This window comes from Charadrius vociferus, unplaced genomic scaffold, assembly GCF_000708025.1.
Source record: "Charadrius vociferus isolate BGI_N301 unplaced genomic scaffold, ASM70802v2 scaffold308, whole genome shotgun sequence".
NCBI lineage: Eukaryota > Metazoa > Chordata > Aves > Charadriiformes > Charadriidae > Charadrius > Charadrius vociferus.
Window position 1 is genome coordinate 1,065,283 of NW_009649929.1, and position 18,393 is coordinate 1,083,675.

An 18,393-nucleotide genomic window follows, 5' to 3' on the forward strand; every position below is an offset into this window, starting at 1 on the left:
TCTTCCTTTTCTTGATTAGTAAGCAATGAGCTTTCTGCCAATTAGAGCAAAGGTGTAATCACAATTCTAATGAACCAATGTTACACGCCCATTGACTTCAATTTGGCCTGGATGCCAACTGAGGATGAAGTTTGCGACCACAGTACAGCTGAGGATAAATATTGTTGGTAATCTAATTTCAGCTTACCATCTTCAGTAGAGAAGCACCGTAACTAATGAGTAGTTTGGAAGATGTAGAGAGGGTAGCAGTTGATGATGAAGAGTATTATTTGCTAACCACGGTGGAAATGTTTTAATTATATTTAATGCCTAAACTGTTATGTCTGGTTAATATTTCTAACGGTCTAAACTAATAAAGTTTTGCAGTGACTTGATGCGCAGCAGAGCGATGCCTTTGGTTACCTTAGTTGTATGACATAACCCTGTCTGTCTAGTTTTAAGTTTTCTCAAACTTGTTTATGAATCTTAAGAATCATAGAATCATTTAGGTTGGAAAAGACCTTTAAGAGCATCAGGTCCCACCACTAACTTAGCACTACCAAGTCCACCACTAAACCGTGTCCCTAAGTGGCACATCTACCTGTCTTTTAAATACCTGTAGGAATGGTGACTCAACCACTTCCCTGAACAGCCTGTTCCAATGCTTGATAACCCTTTCAGTGAAGAATTTTTTCCAATATCCAATCTAAACCTCTCCTAGTGCAACTTGAGGCCATTTCCCCTTGTCCTGTCACTTGTTACTTGGGAGGAAAGACCGACCCCCACCTCGCCACAACCTCCTTTCACTAGTTGTAGAGAGTGATAAGGTCTCCCTTCAGCCTCCTTTTCTCCAGACTAAACAACCCCAGTTCCCTCAACTGCTCCTCCTAAGACTTGTGCTTGAGACCCCTCACCAGCTTCCTTGCCCTTCTCTGGAGATACTTCAGCATCTCAAATGTCTGTCTTGTAGTGAGGGCCCCAAAACTGAACACAGTACTTGAGGTGGGGCCTCAACAGTGCCGAGTACAGGGGGACAATCGCTTCCCTAGTCCTGCTGGCCACACTGTTCCTGATACAGGACAGGATGCTGTTGGTCACCTGAGCACACTGGTGGCTTATGTTCAGCCAGCTGTCTACCAACACTACCAGGTCCTTTTCCACTGATCAGCTTTCCAGACACTCTTCCCCAAGCCTATAGGGTTGCATGGGGTTGTTGTGACCTAGGTGCAGGACCTGGCACTTGGCCTTGTTGAACCTCATACAACTGGCCTCAGCCCATCAATCCAGCTGGTCCAGATCCCTCTGTAGAGCCTTCCTACCATCAAGCAGACCAACACTCCTGCCCAACTTGGTGTCATCTGCAAACTTACTGAGGGTGGACTCAATCCCCTCATCCAGATCATTGATCAAGATATTAAACAGAACTCGTCCCAGTATTGAGCCTTGGGGAACAGCACTTGTGACTGGCTGCCAACTGGATTTAACTCCATTCACCACAACTCTTTGGGCTCAGCCATCTAGCCAGCTCTTTACCCAGTGAAGAGTATGCCTTTCTAAGCCGTGAACAGCCTGTTTTTGCAGGAGAATGCTGTGGGAAATGGTGTTAAAGGCTTTACTAAAGTCTAGGAAGACAACGTCCATAGCCTTTCCGTCATCCACTAAGCAGGTCACCTTGTCATAGAAGGAGATCAGGTTAGTCAAGCAAGACCTGGCTTTCATAAACCCAGGCTGACTGGGCCTGATTGTCTGGTTGTCCTGTACGTGCCCTGTGATAGCACTCAAGATGATCTGTTCCATAACCTTCCATGGCACTGAGGTGAGACTGCCAGGCCTTTAGTTCGCCGGACCCTCCTTCCGGCCCTTCTTGTAGAAGGGTGTCACATTGGTTAGCTTCCAGTCAACTGGGACCTGCCTGGTTAGCCAGGACTGCTGATAAATGATGAAGAGTGGCTTGGTGAGCACTTCTGCCAGCTCCCTCAGTACCCTTGGGTGGATCCCATCCAGCCCCAGAGACTTTCGTGTGTCTAAGTGGTATAGCAGGTCGCTAAGCGTTTCCCCTTGAACTATGGGGACTTCATTCTGCTCCCTGTCTTCCCAGGCTGGAAACCCAGAGAAGAACTTAATTTTTGTATTAAATTCTTTACTTTTAATGGGTCAAATATTTATTTTTAAAGGTAATATACTGTTGTAGACTGATAGTCATGTTGCAGAGGGGCTAAGTAATTTCTAGAGAAATTCACTTCAGGTGGCAAGGCCCAGTGATGATCAGATAGATTTTTCTGTTCAATAGCAGATGGCATTTCCGAGGGACAGGAAAACCTGTGATTGATATGTGTGCATGCCGGTAAATATATTCTGCCAAAAGAAAACTGCATTTTTTTATTCAGTGTTTTTGGAAGAGGTCAGAGGTAAAAGATGTTCTAAAAAAATGTCCACGCGCATTATAGTAATGCAAGGCTACAGTAAGGATTGTTCTTTAGACAACTGCAAATATTCAGAAATGAGGTCTTTGCTCTCGAGAACCTTGTATTGGGGAGATAAAATGTCTATCCCATTTACAATTCAAGCAGAAAAAAAAAGTTGCTGTTTAAAAGATAGAAAAGTGGCCTAATACTCTACATCACTCACATTTCCAAGTTTTAGCAAAAATACTTGGTTTAGGTATAACAAAGCAGTGGACTTCTACTAGTAATTATCATTCACCTTTAATGAGTCTCTCATTTACATTGTTTTAAAACTAAGCTGTGATGGAGAAGATCTTATTTTTAAAGGAATAGCTGGTATTTTTACATAGACATCTGTAGTGATAATACAGATAACATAAAATATCCAGCATAACACAGACTTGACAGGTTATAGGGGCATATTATATAAATGTCATTTTTCCCCCCTCTATTGATGAATTGTTCCCGATCCTGAGTAATTTGAAGATCAAGAGGTTGCTGTAGAAATGGTCTAGAGCAGGGGTGTATTTCTGTGCACCGGGGCATGTGGGAGAGCTCTACAGTAATTGCAAAAGCAAAATAAACTAAACTAGATTTATTTATTTATTTTCTTTCGTTTAGACAGATCTACTGGGCTTGGCAATATGAGAAAGGGCGTTCCCTTAACTAACAGCTTGACTAATTTGAGTTATTGTCATAAGGTATTGAATAACATAGTCTGAGCCTTACAGATGACCGTATCTCAGGGCAGCTGGCTGAGCCCAAGCACAGGAAGGCCTTATGCAAGGAACGTATCTTGAAGGAGGGAATGATGTGGTAACCTCCTTTCTTGACAAATAAACCACGTGAATTGTTTGTACAAAGTCCTCACGTAGCGTCTTTTGAGTAATGCTTTCTAATTTCTCAGTTGGCAAGGAGATACCATCCCAGTGCATAGATCAGGAGGTGCCTTCAGGTTTTCCTGTGTTTGCTCGTGGCTCAGCTGGAATGTAGTGGGGGTTATGTTCTCGGGCTCAGAGAAGGCAGATGAGCAGTGAGTGCTGTGGCTGGTGATCCCGAGGGACGTGCCTCCGCAAAGGCATCTCCCCCTGCAACCCCAGCTTGTTTTTGGCATAACATTGAATCCAGCTTGGGGTGTTGATTCTGATGTCAGAGGCTCTCAGTGGGCTGAAACTAGTTTTTAGAAGATCAAATGAATAATGAAGGCCAAACCCAATAATTTTGTTCTTCTGTCATGCTGGAGCTTCTGCAGTAAAGGGGAAATGTGTAAGGAGTTGAGCTTTTTGTGGGGGGCTGTCCTTTTGGGGACTGTAGAATGAACGCCCAGTTTGTTTCTGCATCTTCCATCATAACTTTGGGGTATGTTTGTTAAATCTTGTCTTTTTCTTGCACAGCCCTAGCATCTTGCATGTGTGCCGTTCTGTAAAATTCTTACTCCATTACACACATTGATTCCTCTACAGAGAGAATGAGAGAGCAAACACATGACAGACAGTCGTATGGCATAGTGCATTACTGGGAAATACTGGGAGACTCTTGTGGTAAATCAGCATAGAGTAGAATACGTTCTTGACTAAATTTACACTACCAAATGAGAAGGGAATGGAAGTTATGTTTTCAGGGTTCAATTAAACTCTTCTAAATGTATAAATAGGATGACAGAATCTGTATTTTATATGTATGTATATTATTTAAGTTAATAAATGTAAATATTTTTAAATGTAAGCCTGAGGTCTTAGACGGTGGGTTGCATATGTAAAACAGTTCTCCCTTAATTACTTCTTTCACAGGAGAATGAAGTACTCCTGTGACTTCTGGGTTAAATTAGTGGGTCAGTATCAGGCAGAGTAGCAATCCTGGCACTTGTTCTGAGCCCATTTGGATGAGAGTTATGTTTTGGGTTTCCTGTGCTCTTGGTTCAGTTTTTTTCCTGTCTAAGTGTTTCTGAATAAAATTCACAGAGCAACTCTGTAGTTGGAGCAAAATGAATATTGCATATTTTTATTTGGATGGATGGCAGTTTCAGAGCACTTACTAAGCAAGGTATAATTTTTGCACTCTTACAGGAAGCATGTGCGGCTCTGTAATTTTATCATGATTTCATTATGTACTTAATGCACCAAACAAATTCCAATGCAAATCCTGAACTGCCTTGTGACCACAGTTAGAATGGAAGGTAGCTGTAAGATTGCTGTGACATGTTTGTGTTCTTATATTTAATGAGTGTTACAGAGCAAAAGTTTCTCATGTCATGCAGAAAACATTGTGATCTGATAAGAATATTATAAAAAGGAAGACAATAATCCTCTTAAGGATTCTTCTGTCTTAGGTCAGCAGGCCATTGTGGGTTTTTTGCAAAGGTGTTTCTTAGTAGTCTGGAACTTGTAAACGTTTTTCTGAGTTTTAGATTTTTTGCCATCAAAGGAACCTGGAAACCATGAGATGTTTATTATAAATTGTTAGTCTTGCCATTTTCTGATATTTGCCATTAATTTACAACGCACACAAAAAATTGCACATGATGTAGCAAGATAAAGTTGAAGCTGCAGTATAATCCATCATTCTCTCTAAATTAACAGAAACAAAGTACAAGATTAAAGTGATATGAGCATAGCATGACAAAGTTGAAATAATGAGCCGAGACTTGTGTCTCTATTGGCGTTCGGGATTCCAACTTAGGAATGGATGGAGGATGGCAGGGTCCTAGAGACTAGCTAGGCAATTAAGAATACACTGAAAAAGCAGCCTGAAGACCTGCTAGTGATTTTAAAGGAAAGGAAGACATCAGTCGGGTGACCCAGTGGAGCACTAAGTTACTATTGTGTAGCTTTGCTCTACGTCTGTAATTTGAGAAATCACTTGAAAAATGAGATGTCTTTTGTTTACATGGTGTTCCTTTCTCTGGTCTTTGTGATGTGTTTTAGGGTAGAGGAGCTGAGCAAGTAGGCAAGTACAGGTTATTTTGGATTTGCATTTGCTCTACCTGTAACTTTTGCTATTCAAATGTCTATAGAAAGCCTGACTTCGGTTCTGGTGTACAGCTCCTCCTGGTCACAGCTGAAAGGAACCAATGGATGGAACCAGCACTAGAGGCATTACCAGCTGGAATTGAGCAAAGGTGTAAGGAGTAATACTTTCTAATCCTGGAATCTCAAAAAAACCCAACAGCAACAATTTTTCATGTAAAGTCAATCTTGTATTTGTAATGGAGTATGATGTTAAAATTCAGAGATCTTTAAATTTGTGGATATTTTGATTCTTACACTAAGGATGTTGTAACACAGCTCTGGGAGCCCCAAAGTATAAGCTGATTGTACTGGGTTTTCGTGTTGTCTCCCAGCATAGTATTGGTTGGTTTTTTACACACCTAGATAAATTAACAGGTCGGTGCTTAAGAAAAACCAAAACAAAACACGAACCAACAAACAAACAAAAAACCCCAGACCAACCACAAATCCTGTAAATGGACGTATGCTTATATTTATACAAATGTAGAAGATGAACTGTTTCTGGGGTTTCCTCGCCTTTTTTTTTTTTTTTTTTTTTTTTTAAGGACATTTAAAATAAATCTCCTCCCCTCCCCTTGGAGAAGATTTTGAAAAGTAATAATTATGTCTTTCGTATCTAGCATTGGAAGGTTAGGCAGAAGGTGTGTTGTGAAGGTATCCTGATAATTTCTTCACTACCTCAGGTCAGTGTTCTCAAGTGGCAGGACAAACATGGGCAGCAGCTCTCTCTGGTGACTGTTTAGCAAACCTGGTGACTTTGACTCTTCTGAATAAAGGTTAGCTTGTACTTTGAAAGTGCAATTGAGTAATAACCTACTTAAAACAAGTAGCATAAATTTTCTGAGCCAATATAAAAGAAACTTGAGTCAGTCCAGGAAAATTGGCCACAATTACTCTCAGTGTTTCAGCAAAATGTTTTTGTCTTATTTTGGGATTTTATGCCACGTATTCGATTTAGGAAATTGAAATAACATTTCTGTGTATTTTTGCCACCCTTTTTGCTTCCCTTAAAAAAAAATAATTGCTAATCATTGTTTTTGAAATATTAGTAAAAATTCAGAGGGAGGGGGAGAAAGCAGCCTACAAAACCTGTGATCAGCTTGGGGCTAAAAAAAAGTGTTAATTTGATGTCTAGGCAAACTTACCATAAATAATGTAGTGGGATATATTAAAGATGTCACAGAGTGTCGGGAACCTCCAGATATTTAGCTGCTTAATCAAATCTAGCCCCTAATCACTAACTCAGTCATTCTTGTTTTGCTTAAAAACTTTGAGCTCCTATTTTTTCCTTTTAAAATATTCTTGTGCTTTTATTGTGTTACCTATTCCCCAAAGAATTTTTTCCTCTCTGTCTCTTGCAAGTCTTCTGCTCATGCTCTACCTCATTCTCTTTCTCTCTTGGTCTTTTAATACTTTTTTTTATATTGTTGCTCTGCCTTCTTAGCATCTCACTCTGTCCCCTTCTCATAAGATTCACAGCTGTTTTGTAGTTCTCCATCTCTCCTGAAATTTTTTTGGCACACTCATCCACTTGCTTTTCCCTCATCATTTTTTCTTTAAAGTTTGTGTCATTTGAGTCTTTTTCCGTTCCTTCTCTGATACCTTCTTTGACCTGGATCATTTTTGGCTTGAATGTACTTCATAGTAGAATGGTAGAATAGGTAGACTTTGACTGTCTCGGATTACTCCATTAGTCTAAACTTTTCCCATTCATTGAAGAACTAATGAGGAGGGGTTGAAAAGTGTTATCAACTTACCTAAGGAAGAAGGCATCGCTGCTTGATTATGAAAAGACACATTTACTACTAACTGGTGATTATTAGTACTAGGGTGAGGGACACTGTATACTATCAGATAGCTTGTGAGTCTATTTTTGTGGGACCTAGAACTGCGATCGGTATACCCAAATACTGTGGTGATCTTGTCTTCCATTAGTTGCTCATGAATTCACAGTATGCACTATGTATTTCCTTGATTCCTTATTATCATCTGAGCTGTTTGATATAACTCTGTTTCGTAACAGATGCATCATGTGAGTTTAGTGATGAGTAAGAGTACCCAAACTTGTAAAACCTAGGGCACCCTGGAAGCTCTCTACTCACTTGAGGGTGACACATCAGTGGTGCTAATTTGCAGTAATACAGTCCTTTTGCAACTGGTATGGATGTAATAGTATTTTGCTATGGCTCATCAGTAGCTTTGACAAGCAAGCTTGCAGTCTTGATCCACTTCCGAGCTGAAAGATGTTCACAGCGCAGACACCATTCATTGGTGTAGTCAGTGGTGGGGATGAACAAGTGCTGGTCACAGATAGACAAAGTGTAGCCTAAAGGAATCTTTTCATTGAAACCTTGACTGCTGTGGCTCTAGATTGAGCTTTATGGGTGAAACTGAGGAGGCTTAAACTGTTGCCTGCACCATGCCTGCTGTGGAAGTAGGCAAAAAGTTTAAATGAGGTTTCATAGACTTTAAAAGTATGTTTTTGAAAAATACGCTTTATTGAAATTCTTTTTATTGTCTGTTTTTAATTCTCGCTCTTGTGATGAAGGAAACAGCAGCCCTTCGTCTGTGTGTTTTATTAAGGGTCTGAAGCTCATAAGATCCTGCATACATGAGTAAAGGCAGAATTTTGATTAATATATTTAAAAGTATATCTACTCTACAAAATTTTGTCAGTGTATATGACTAAGAGTACGTCTGTTGCTTATAATGCTACTCCACAAGCACTCCAGGAATTCAACCCAAAATCTAGATCTACACTGATTTCAGACTACTCATCCCAGTAAATGATGTTTGTTGAAAACCTCTGTGAATTGATGGGGGAGTACTGGCAAGCAGTAGAGGGATTCACAGTGTCCAGGATCCCTGCGAAACTATCCGGGAGACTCCCACTCAGTGAGAACTTCTTCAGGTTGACAAGGGAGGAATTTATGGTCAGGGAAATAATTCTCAATTTTGCGATTGATTATCTGAAGATACACTGATTATCAGGAAAAGTGGTGGAGTACATCCTGTGTTACACTTTTAATCCTGCGTTTTGAATGTGCTGGAAACAGTATGTGAATGTTGTGCTTTTCTTTTTGTGCGTGTTCACTCATGAAAGTCAGCTTGAGTTTGTCCCACTGTATTTATTGCTGTGTGCATAATGTTGGTACTGGTTAGACTTTATATATTTGGAACACAGTGCCTAACTGCTGCCCTGCCTGTGTAATTATTAAGTATAGAGAATGGGTTGGGAAAACAGCTTTGAAAAAAGCAGCTATTATAAATGAATGATTACTGACTTCATAAAGCATTCATAATATTGACAGCCAGTCAGGAAAATTAAATGAATGCAATCAGGATAGTGATTACTTTTCTCAAGAAGTGTGTTTAAGAAAGAGAGGGCATTTGTACTCCTTGGCGTCTTAAGACTGTGAAAAGTGGCTTATAGAATTGTGGCTTAAACCACAACAGTTAGGTACTCGGGTATATGTATGACAGGACCTTGAGTTAGCGAAAGCTTTGAGTTAGCGAAAGCTTTTTGTCACTAGACCTTCTCTTGAAGTGAACTTCTCAAAGAAGACCAAAAGGCTTTCAAATTCAAATTTACAAGTTTTATTTGAATAAAAACTAGAAAGTTAGCTTCTTACAAAATAAAATCTTCATAGTGGCCGGTGGGAAATAGATGTAGACATAAAGAGATTTATGCACAACTGCCTACTTTGTGCAGGTAGCTTCAGTAGTTGGTTCTGTTTAACTTGGTGGCTTGGTGAGTGGCAGCAAAGCAGGAGCAGTTTGTTTGGTATTTTAGGGCTTTTTTTGTCACAGGGAGATTTTACTTAAATAGAAAAATAGTTAGGCTTATGAAACGACTGATAGATATGGAAACTGAAGAAAAATTGGGGAATTATTTTGCTGTTGATAGCGAAAGTGTATAGGAAACAATCTCAGTGGGCAGAGGCGAGTGAGTACAGAGTTCTTAGATGCTGCGAAATTATAAGGAAGTTCTTAAAATTAATGTGAATAAGAAAATTACTCTTGATCTCTCTGCCCCCCACTCTGGACATACTTTGGTTTTAGTATGTTTTTATTTTTCATGCTTAATGTGGTGTTTGCTGTTACCATCATACAAGAAGATGATGGTAGTTCTTTATGTGAATGTCATCATCAAGCTAATTAAGAACAGTAATGTCTATACTGGAAGCTATAGTTCTTCTGAGAGCATTTTGATTTTAATTATTAATAAATGTTCTCATAGTACATATGTGGGTGCAGGGTAGCATGTGTGAGCATATCCTAATTTTGTTTTATAATTTATATGTAATGTACATCACTTGTCTAGTTTTATTCTAATTCTAGGCCCTATACTGTCTTGCATCTGCAATCCCATGACTTTTCCTTACAGTTGTGGTGCTGGCTTAAGCAGCTCAGTCTCGTCCCCTGTCTTCGCTTCTTCACTTCCCGGCATTATACCCTTCATTGCAAAGCTACAGGCTGAAGTGGGTCAGAGAACTGATGCAGGTGTTCGGTATCTCCCCCTTCTTGGCTTTTCACTACCACTGAGAGGAAAAACATAGCTCAGTTCTCTGGATGCAATTTTGCTGGTCTGATGCATAGTTTTAGTTTTCTATGATCCAAAATAGGTTACTTGTAAATAGCTTTAATTAAAATATGAATGTAGTATAAACATGAATATTTTTTATATATGGTAGAGACTTGCAGTAAAAGTATGCTATCAGATTTTTACGCCTGTAGTGGATAAAAGGATGCAGAAGGCAGAGACTGCAGAGGTGACTGATGAGAAGGGATGAGCTGGTTGGATGAGGATTCTTTTGGAAAAAGACTATTAAGGGAGAAACTGAATTGCTCTGGCCATTTTAAAATTAGTATTTCAGCCCTTGTAGTAACAATTATTGGTCCATGTCTAAAAAAAATTACAGTACTTTCAGTTTTTCTGATAACTTTATAAAACACTTGATTTTGTTAAAGATTCTGATTCTATCTTGATTCTCATTGTTCGGATGTACTAGTACTTGCTTTCACTAAGTCATTTTCCTTTGAATCTGTGAATACTTGGTGTATTTCAAAAGCTTTGTACAGTTTTAAATGGCTGAGGAGAAAACTGACAAGCCTGAAAGGTAACTGCTAGCAAAGACCTGAAAATGAGGAGAGTTCTCACGGTCATCTAGCCAGAAGTTCATCTTCCTTTAAATTTTTATTTTAATAAATGTATACTCTCCTGTGCATTGGATATAAATTACACATGCCACTTAGTAGTTTCATTTTGATTTTATTTTATAGATTATTAAAGTATTGCAGGTATTTACACAGTTTTATTAGAGCAGTTGCTCAATTTTCAGTTCTTTCAACTGAAAGTAGATATAATGGTAATATCGCAGGTTATTAAATTTTGGGGCCTGAATGCTTGGTTGTGCGTTAGCACAAGAGTAAAATGTTGCAGAATTCATTGAAAGTTCTGTGTCTCCGTCTGCTGTGAAGAAAATTATTTGCTGTTTTTCAGCAACTAACTGTGAACATCTGTAAGGAACTGTGTGTTTCATTTCAAGTCATCGCATTAAGGAGTTGCTGTGAAGCTCATTAAGTCTGTATCCCAAGTACCAGTGTGCTCCCAGCTCCGAATAGTGGCACGAGGGTGGCTGGGGAAGTCCGTTCTTAGTGATCTTTCAGAAAGGTTTGTACAGCTGTGAAAGAGGCATTAGAGGATTAAGGAAAACACAAAAAAAAAACCCAAAAGAAAACTCAAACAAAAAAACCCCAAATGAACTAATGGCATGGTCTCTGTAGAAAGGTTAGGAACACGGAATAACGATTTTACCAATTTCTGCTGCCCTTTTCGTGTGCTATGCATATTAGGCCCCCATAAAATTTACTCTTGTATACTTTCTCTGTTTCCAAGTAGGAAAACCCTAGGCATTAGGTGTTACCCTGTTCCCAAGGCACCCCAAATTCCCAAGAACAATGAGAAATATTATTGCGTGAAACTTCTTGCAATTTTATTTTGTAGTGTGAATGGAAACTTGCTTAATAAAGAAAAGCAGATATGACCAGAACAATTGTTTTGTGGGCTTTTATTTCGTGGGGCTTTGTTTTTTGTTTGTTTGTTTGTGGGTGTTTTGGTTGGGGTTTTTTTTGTTTGTTTGTCTGCTGCTATAGTTCGCATGGCTCATTGACGTAGTGAGGTTGGCATGAATTTAATGTAGTATTCCAGAATGGTTTTTCTTGAGAAGAACTTAATTATATTTTTCATTTTCCTCCCACACCTTAAAGGAAGGAAAAAAGAAAACAAAGTTTTATTAGATATTTTAATGCTTTCGTCATTTTAAAATTTTTGTTTAATACTGACCCTACCTTAAAATGAGTGTAATCTTGAGTCATATGAGTCTGGTTGTAACTTGCGCTGAATTGTACCTTAGTGGATTCCCGTTTGATTTCAATCTGTGTTTTTCTTTGACTATGATATCCTTGTTGGTCAAAGGAAGTGTGTGCAAGCCATGTAGAACAATGCAACCAAAACCTCATTGTATTCATGTAACATCATAGATTTACATGTTGTCAAGTTCTGTGGTGGATTATAGATAGCATAAGAAAGAGTGGAAGTTGTAATTAAAAATAATACTCTTGAAAAGTAACCAATTGCACTTCTTTTTTTTTTTTTTCCAGCCTGAATTTACAGTCTATCTTTTGGAAGAAATTGTTACCCAATTAATTATTGGCTGCTTGCTAATAACAGTGAATTATGAAGTCCATTTTAATTTTTTGTATTAGTTGAAGGCAGGTAGTCAAGAAAGCAGTCACAAGTATTTTGTTTCCTCAGGCCGTTTGTCTCCTGTAAGGCTGTAACCTTAGAAAGGGTGCTAATAGAAGTGGTCTTTTTTGTAATGGGTGAAGGCTAATGAGTTTCTGTGACTCCTTGGCTTATTTTAGGTTTCACCACGGCCTGCTGTGAGGCGTTTGAATGTGTGCTAGTGACCTGGCCAGCCGAATGGCTTTAGAGTGACTTGGTTTTGGGACTGTCAGTTTTGCAGTGGTGTTTGCAGGGGGGGATTCTTCTCCCATGTAGCTCTTCCTGTTGGGGTTCTGCAGGACCACATTTCTTGCATCTTCTGTGCCACAGATGAATATAGCCTTTGGGAATGTGGGGTGGACAATTCCAATGATAGGAAGTGCGGCGTCATAACTGTACCACTTCTCCCCTCCCACCCTTAATTTCCCTCGGACAAAGACGTTATAGAGCTTATCCAAGCCAAGTTAATATGAGATTGGTGTGTGCTGCCTGATATCAACAATTAAACTTTACAGAGATCTTGGTTGTTCTTTGCAGCATGCAGTTTGCTAACCTGTTGAATCCTGTCACTACCACAGTGCTGTAAGCAGAAAAAGGTTGAATAAACTGCTGGACTTAACCATGTTAGGTCAGAAAGCATATAGCATCTTTATTTGTACTGCAATCCATATTTATTATTTTCAGTGCAGAAGCAATGTAGAGAGTTGGTGTGAAGTGCCTTGGGGTCCTTGCATCTCTATCAGTACTTTTTAAAACTATGCAGCTATATACTATGACCTCGTAATATTTCATAGGTCTTTTGAACTTGAAAATAGTAACTGTGGTGTATGTGGTTTTAATCAAAACAGATTCATGGTACTTCGTCCTTAAAACTACTATGCAATTGCTAACAGCTTCCAGTGTTTACCAAGTATTCCTTAACTTGGCATACTCTTGTGTCAACAATAAGAAGTTTCATCTTAGGTTGGCTTTTTATTTGTACGTCCAAGGTTTAAGTCATAAACATCAATTCTTTAGTATTAAAATTTTTCTAGTTGAAATCAGCAAAATTTTTCATTTACGTGTTGTATTGTGCTTGGAAGATCATTTGCTGAATGCTGGGGCTGACAAATGTGCTAAAAAAAAAAAGTAGATCAAAGGAAGTGAAGTGCTTTCTAGTCTGAGGGCATACTTTCAGACTTAAAATGCATATCTAATTTCCGCAACTTTCTGCTATAGTTAGCCTCTTGTGTACATGGACATTGGACAAACTAAGCTTTCTGTGTACTATTTTGATGCACTTGGTAAACTAACAAACCACTAAGAAGTTGACATTCCTTTTATTATTTTATTGTCTTTTTTTGCTGCAAATTATGAAAACAGAGCAAAAGTAGGAAGTAATACATTCTGCTTACTTTATTGGTCAAGCACATGCTATTATTTTGTGTGAAAATGCTCCTATTGATGCATGTTGTGTGTTTATACTACAGCAAAAAAATCCTCACTGTGTTTCAGTAAAATTGATTTTGCTATGGGAAGTGTCAACATGGGGGTAATGATGGAATCTGAAACTTATCTGCAGAATTATAGTCTTGCTGTGTATTCGTATACACATTCATGTATATTCATACAGAGTTATAAATGACGCAGTGTTTTTAAAAATATAAATTAATCAAGCTTGATCTGTTTGACAGTTACTTCTTCCTTCTTTGGAGTATAAGTTAACGATGGTGAGTGTCGGCCTCCAGTGAAAGCAGTGGTATATCATAGAATTAAGTCTTGAATGCTGTTGTGTTTGCATTCTTCACTTAAGTCTGTATTTTTTGGTGAACTTTATTTTCTTAATAGCAGGTGATGATTAAATTACTTCTACAATATGTTGTTCAAGATCTCAAACATACAACAGTAATACAGTTCCTATAAGGGGTTCATTTGTTAATCTGAGCTCTGTTTTACAAAAATTGTATGAATGCTGCTTTCCTTTGAAATTGATCTTCAAAAAGAAATCCTGTTTTGTATAATAAGATGCCAGACTCACAAAGATTTCCTTTCTTGTTTCATAGACGTTCCATCTTCAGAGCAGCCTGAACTGTTCCTAAAGAAACTTCAACAGTGCTGTGTCATTTTTGACTTCATGGACACACTTTCAGACCTTAAAATGAAAGAATACAAGCGCTCCACTCTTAATGAACTGGTGGACTACATTACAATAAGCAGAGGCTGTTTGACAGAGCAGACTTACCCTGAAGTAGTTAGAATGGTGAGTTCCTTCTTTCTCATGGTCTCTTTAAATCCACTTGCAATTCCAGTTACGCATTGTGGGCGAAATTGAACCCTGGAGTAGGTGGATTAAATGAGGCCTTTGGTTTGTATTTTCTACTAGACATCACTTGGGGATAAATCTCCAAAGACAAAAATATTAATTTTTATATGTGCTTAATTAAAGTCAAGTAGATGATGGTGGTGGTTATAGTGTCACAAATATATGCAAGGAAACCGGGATTGTTTCCTGATGGAGAAAGCCAGGAGCCATAAAATCAGAGTCCCTCGCATTTCCCCCTACCCCTTCTCCCCCCGCAAGTATAAATAATGGAATAATTTTTGCAAGTTTCTTATCTATCTTTGTACTTTATCCAGGCTCTTGAGTGTGTACTTTAGGCGGAGATAGCTTAAGGTATGCACGGATAATGATTTTTAAATAATAAATGCTAAAAATGTTGTATAGGATCAGTGTGAAAATTTCCTGGTTGTATTATGTGGATTCATAGCAGCTGCGGTTAAGAGTGAGCAAGATTACTCAACAATAAAGCCATACCTTCTATATATAAATTGTCAAATACGGTGTTTTCAGCGTAAAAAATGGAAACAGTACCAGATCCTATATGGTGAAGAATGTTCATTGTGATTGGCAAAATCAATCAATGCTTTAAAATGTTTATCCTGTACTAGCATATGGAACCCTCATAACCTATTACCTACAAGAGAAGGCAATTAGTTAAATATAGATTTGGTGATGTTGGTTTCCTAATGGTACTGTGTGATCATGGAATCCACTGGCTATGTGCTGTAAGAAGAAAAACGTGGATAGATTTTACGTTGCATTATATATGCTCCTTATTTCTTCTCTGACACACAGATACATGCTGTGTTGCTTGTCTGTAATATTTAAAAATAGCTGTAAATTGTGACAGAATCATCAAGCAGTTAATAGCGAAGAAAAAAAACAGAATTAAGGGTGTATGGAAAAAATCTTAATATGGCTTCTTTGTGTGCACGCATTGTCAGAAGGCCTATAATTAAGTGATCAGATTCTTCCCCTTTTCCCCCACCCTCCCTTTCTCCCCTGTGTACTGGACACATCTCTGAATGAACTGTTTTTCAGTCTGCTGTGTTGTTTGTTCAGGATGTGGTCTAATGCACCATTCAAATACCAGTCTGAATACAGAATTACTCGTTCTTTGCTGAATTCTTTTGCGGTGCTGCACTGTAGTGTCTAAATGGTTTGCAAATGTTAGTTTAATCTTCCTTGTACCCCTTGAGATCAAAAAATTATGTCATACTCTTTGTATAGTCAGGACACTGATGCACAGGTAACTTCAGTAAAATTGGTTGCTTTTCCTATGTGTAGAAGATGCCTCCAAACTCACCTCCTGGGAGAATTTGGTTGTTGTTTTTTGGGGTTTTTTTTGTATGTTTCTGTTATTGAGGTTGTGGTCTCACAATGACTTTGGTTATAGTTTTTTGCTTTAGCAGCATTTGTAGAATAAAGATTCTGCAAGTTAGTGTTGCCTTAGGTTGGGCCCCAAGAAAGAAGAATTTCATCTGTAACTGCTCATGAAGTTCCATTTGAATCGTAGATCATAACCTGTGAAGCAATCTGAACTTAAACTGTGGAAGAGACACAAAACCCCTTTGCTAGCATGTCCTACTGTCCCTGCAATCACTTATGTTGATTCACAAAATTGTTTTTATCTTAAGGAACTGATGCATTGCCTAAATAGTTTGAAAAGTGTGGTTTTAAATACTTAAATATACTCTGTAACTATGATATGGGGGAGTCACTGGAAGTAAAGATACGGTGTGAATTTTTCCAGTGTATTTCACAGATATTTGGTACTGGAGCTTCAGGAATTCCAGTTTCAGCTTATCTCATTTTTGATGGAAAACTGTTTTATCTTCTTTTCTCCAGTATTCCCCTGAATCTTTCATTGCATCATGCCCTTCTTCATCTTACTTTGTTCTGCCTTGCATTTGGGCTCTGGTACTGAACTCAAGCTACGTTTTCTCTTCAGTGCCAAGGTACCTAAGCAGGGAAGGACTAGGAATATTCTCAAGTCCTCTCCTGGCTACTCAGTGGCTTCTGACTGCCCAAGCCTAGATTTTTATCAATGAAAAGATGCATAAGTAATTAGGGAAGTGGACATATTTTTTCCTGAAGAATTTCCTGAGAAAGTTCTGGTTTTCAAATTTTGTAAGAAACTAGGCTGCAACAGACACCTGTGCTGCAATGAAGGTGTAAGCTATTGGAAAGAACCTTTCAAAATGAGAAAGCTGGCGTACCCTAATTGTGCCTATTGCAACCAGCAGTGTTCTTGGCGTATGTGCTCTTGGGAAAACACTTTGGTGGTAGAATTCCACGTGAGCAGGATGCTGTGCTCTGCTATTGAATTTATGTGAGGGAATCCATGGAAAATGCATGAATGATTTTTGTTGATCATCCCAACGAATGCTAATGCAGTGTTTCTACAAAACCACATCATCAGGGCTTTTGTGCGTTGCACATATTTTGTATTTTATAGGCTAAGTGATAAAGGTGCTATTTTTCCTCCTGGTCTTTGCCTATAAAAGCAAGACATCTCCATCACTTTGAGTGCAGTTATATGGGCCCTAGAGGGAAAGGTAGGACTCCTAATATTATATAAAATAAGTTTTCAGCACATACTGGTTGGTGAATAGGTGGCATTAGTCACTTCGTGCTGAAGCATCATGTTTGGTGTAACTTTTTCTTGCAATTAGTGCATGTTCATGTTTCGTGCAGAATTGTGCTCATAATCGCGTACTGAGACAGACTTAACTGTACACAAGTTGGTTTCATGAGTGCAGCTGCCACCTTTATCTACTTTTGAGGGTTTTCATGTAGGTGTCCAACTGTGTTCACAAAGGAACTGTCAAGTTGACAATCTGTGACCTGTCGTGATAGTGAAGAAAACAGCAGTATCTATGTCCTGACCAAATTAGTGTCCTCGTTGACTGCCTGCCACAATTGTCATGGGAGCATTTTGATTGAAAGACCAGTATCTTAAAACTGATCAAAATGGTGCAGAAGTGTTCTGTGTCCCTTTGGAAGGTCTCCTCCCTGTTACGTTTAGTGTTTATGGATCCAGGATTTAATATGTCTTGCTTGGCCCTCTGGGCTACTGTGATTTGGAGGTGGAGGAAAGTATTATAAACAGGGAAAAAAGAAAGAAGCCGTTTTGTGAGTTTTGGCATCATTTAAGAGCAGAAAAAAAAGGCACACCAGTATGAAGCTGCTATTTAAAAAGTTACTAGTATTTATAAAGAAGGATTAATGGCTAAAATGCTTTTTTAATTATCGAATATCCAAAATGATATCTGTGGAAAGGCTTTTTTTTTGTTTTAAAGTTTTATAATGTACATGTATATTAGCGTTCTCTGTTCATGACCCAAAAGGAGTTTGGCTTTATAGATACTAGGATAGAAAAAGGTTGCCTGTAAAATTCTTCAGAAACTCTGGTATTTTTAATTACTTCTAAAATGTGGTGGTGTTATGGTACAAGGGTTTGAAAAACAATCATTTGTGGTAGCCAGCGCAACAGCTCCTGGATATTTTTACTGCCAGTTGTCCTAGATTTGTGCCATTAAAACCTTAATCCCTAATCGTAATATCTCATCTTTTCATCTTGTTCTGTTGAGCATATGATATGATGTTGTATATAGCTAAATGTGAAACCACTTGGCTATTTGTCAACCTGTGTGCAGGTCCACTTCTTTAAACCATGCTCTTTAGCTTGATATATACGGAAGTGTTTGGCATATTGTTGTTTTTTAAAAAAAAATAAAATAAAATTGAATTTACTGATGGCCACCAAAGCAAGCTTGCAGTGATCTCCTCACTGTCATCAGTATCAGTTGATGGGAAGAGCGGTTGGGAATTGTGTTAATGGCCATGAGTGGG

General features: G+C 38.5%; 1 protein-coding gene across 2 annotated transcripts in view; it reads left to right on the top strand.

Annotated features, from left to right (window-relative positions):
* PPP2R5E (protein phosphatase 2, regulatory subunit B', epsilon isoform) overlaps positions 1-18,393 on the top strand; it is a 71,487-nt gene that overhangs the window by 27,234 nt on the left and 25,860 nt on the right. For both annotated transcript variants that reach the window (XM_009891197.1, XM_009891198.1), the window contains exon 2: positions 14,261-14,457. In XM_009891197.1, coding sequence (XP_009889499.1) covers positions 14,261-14,457 — 197 coding nt within the window. The remainder of the gene's footprint in view (positions 1-14,260; positions 14,458-18,393) is intronic.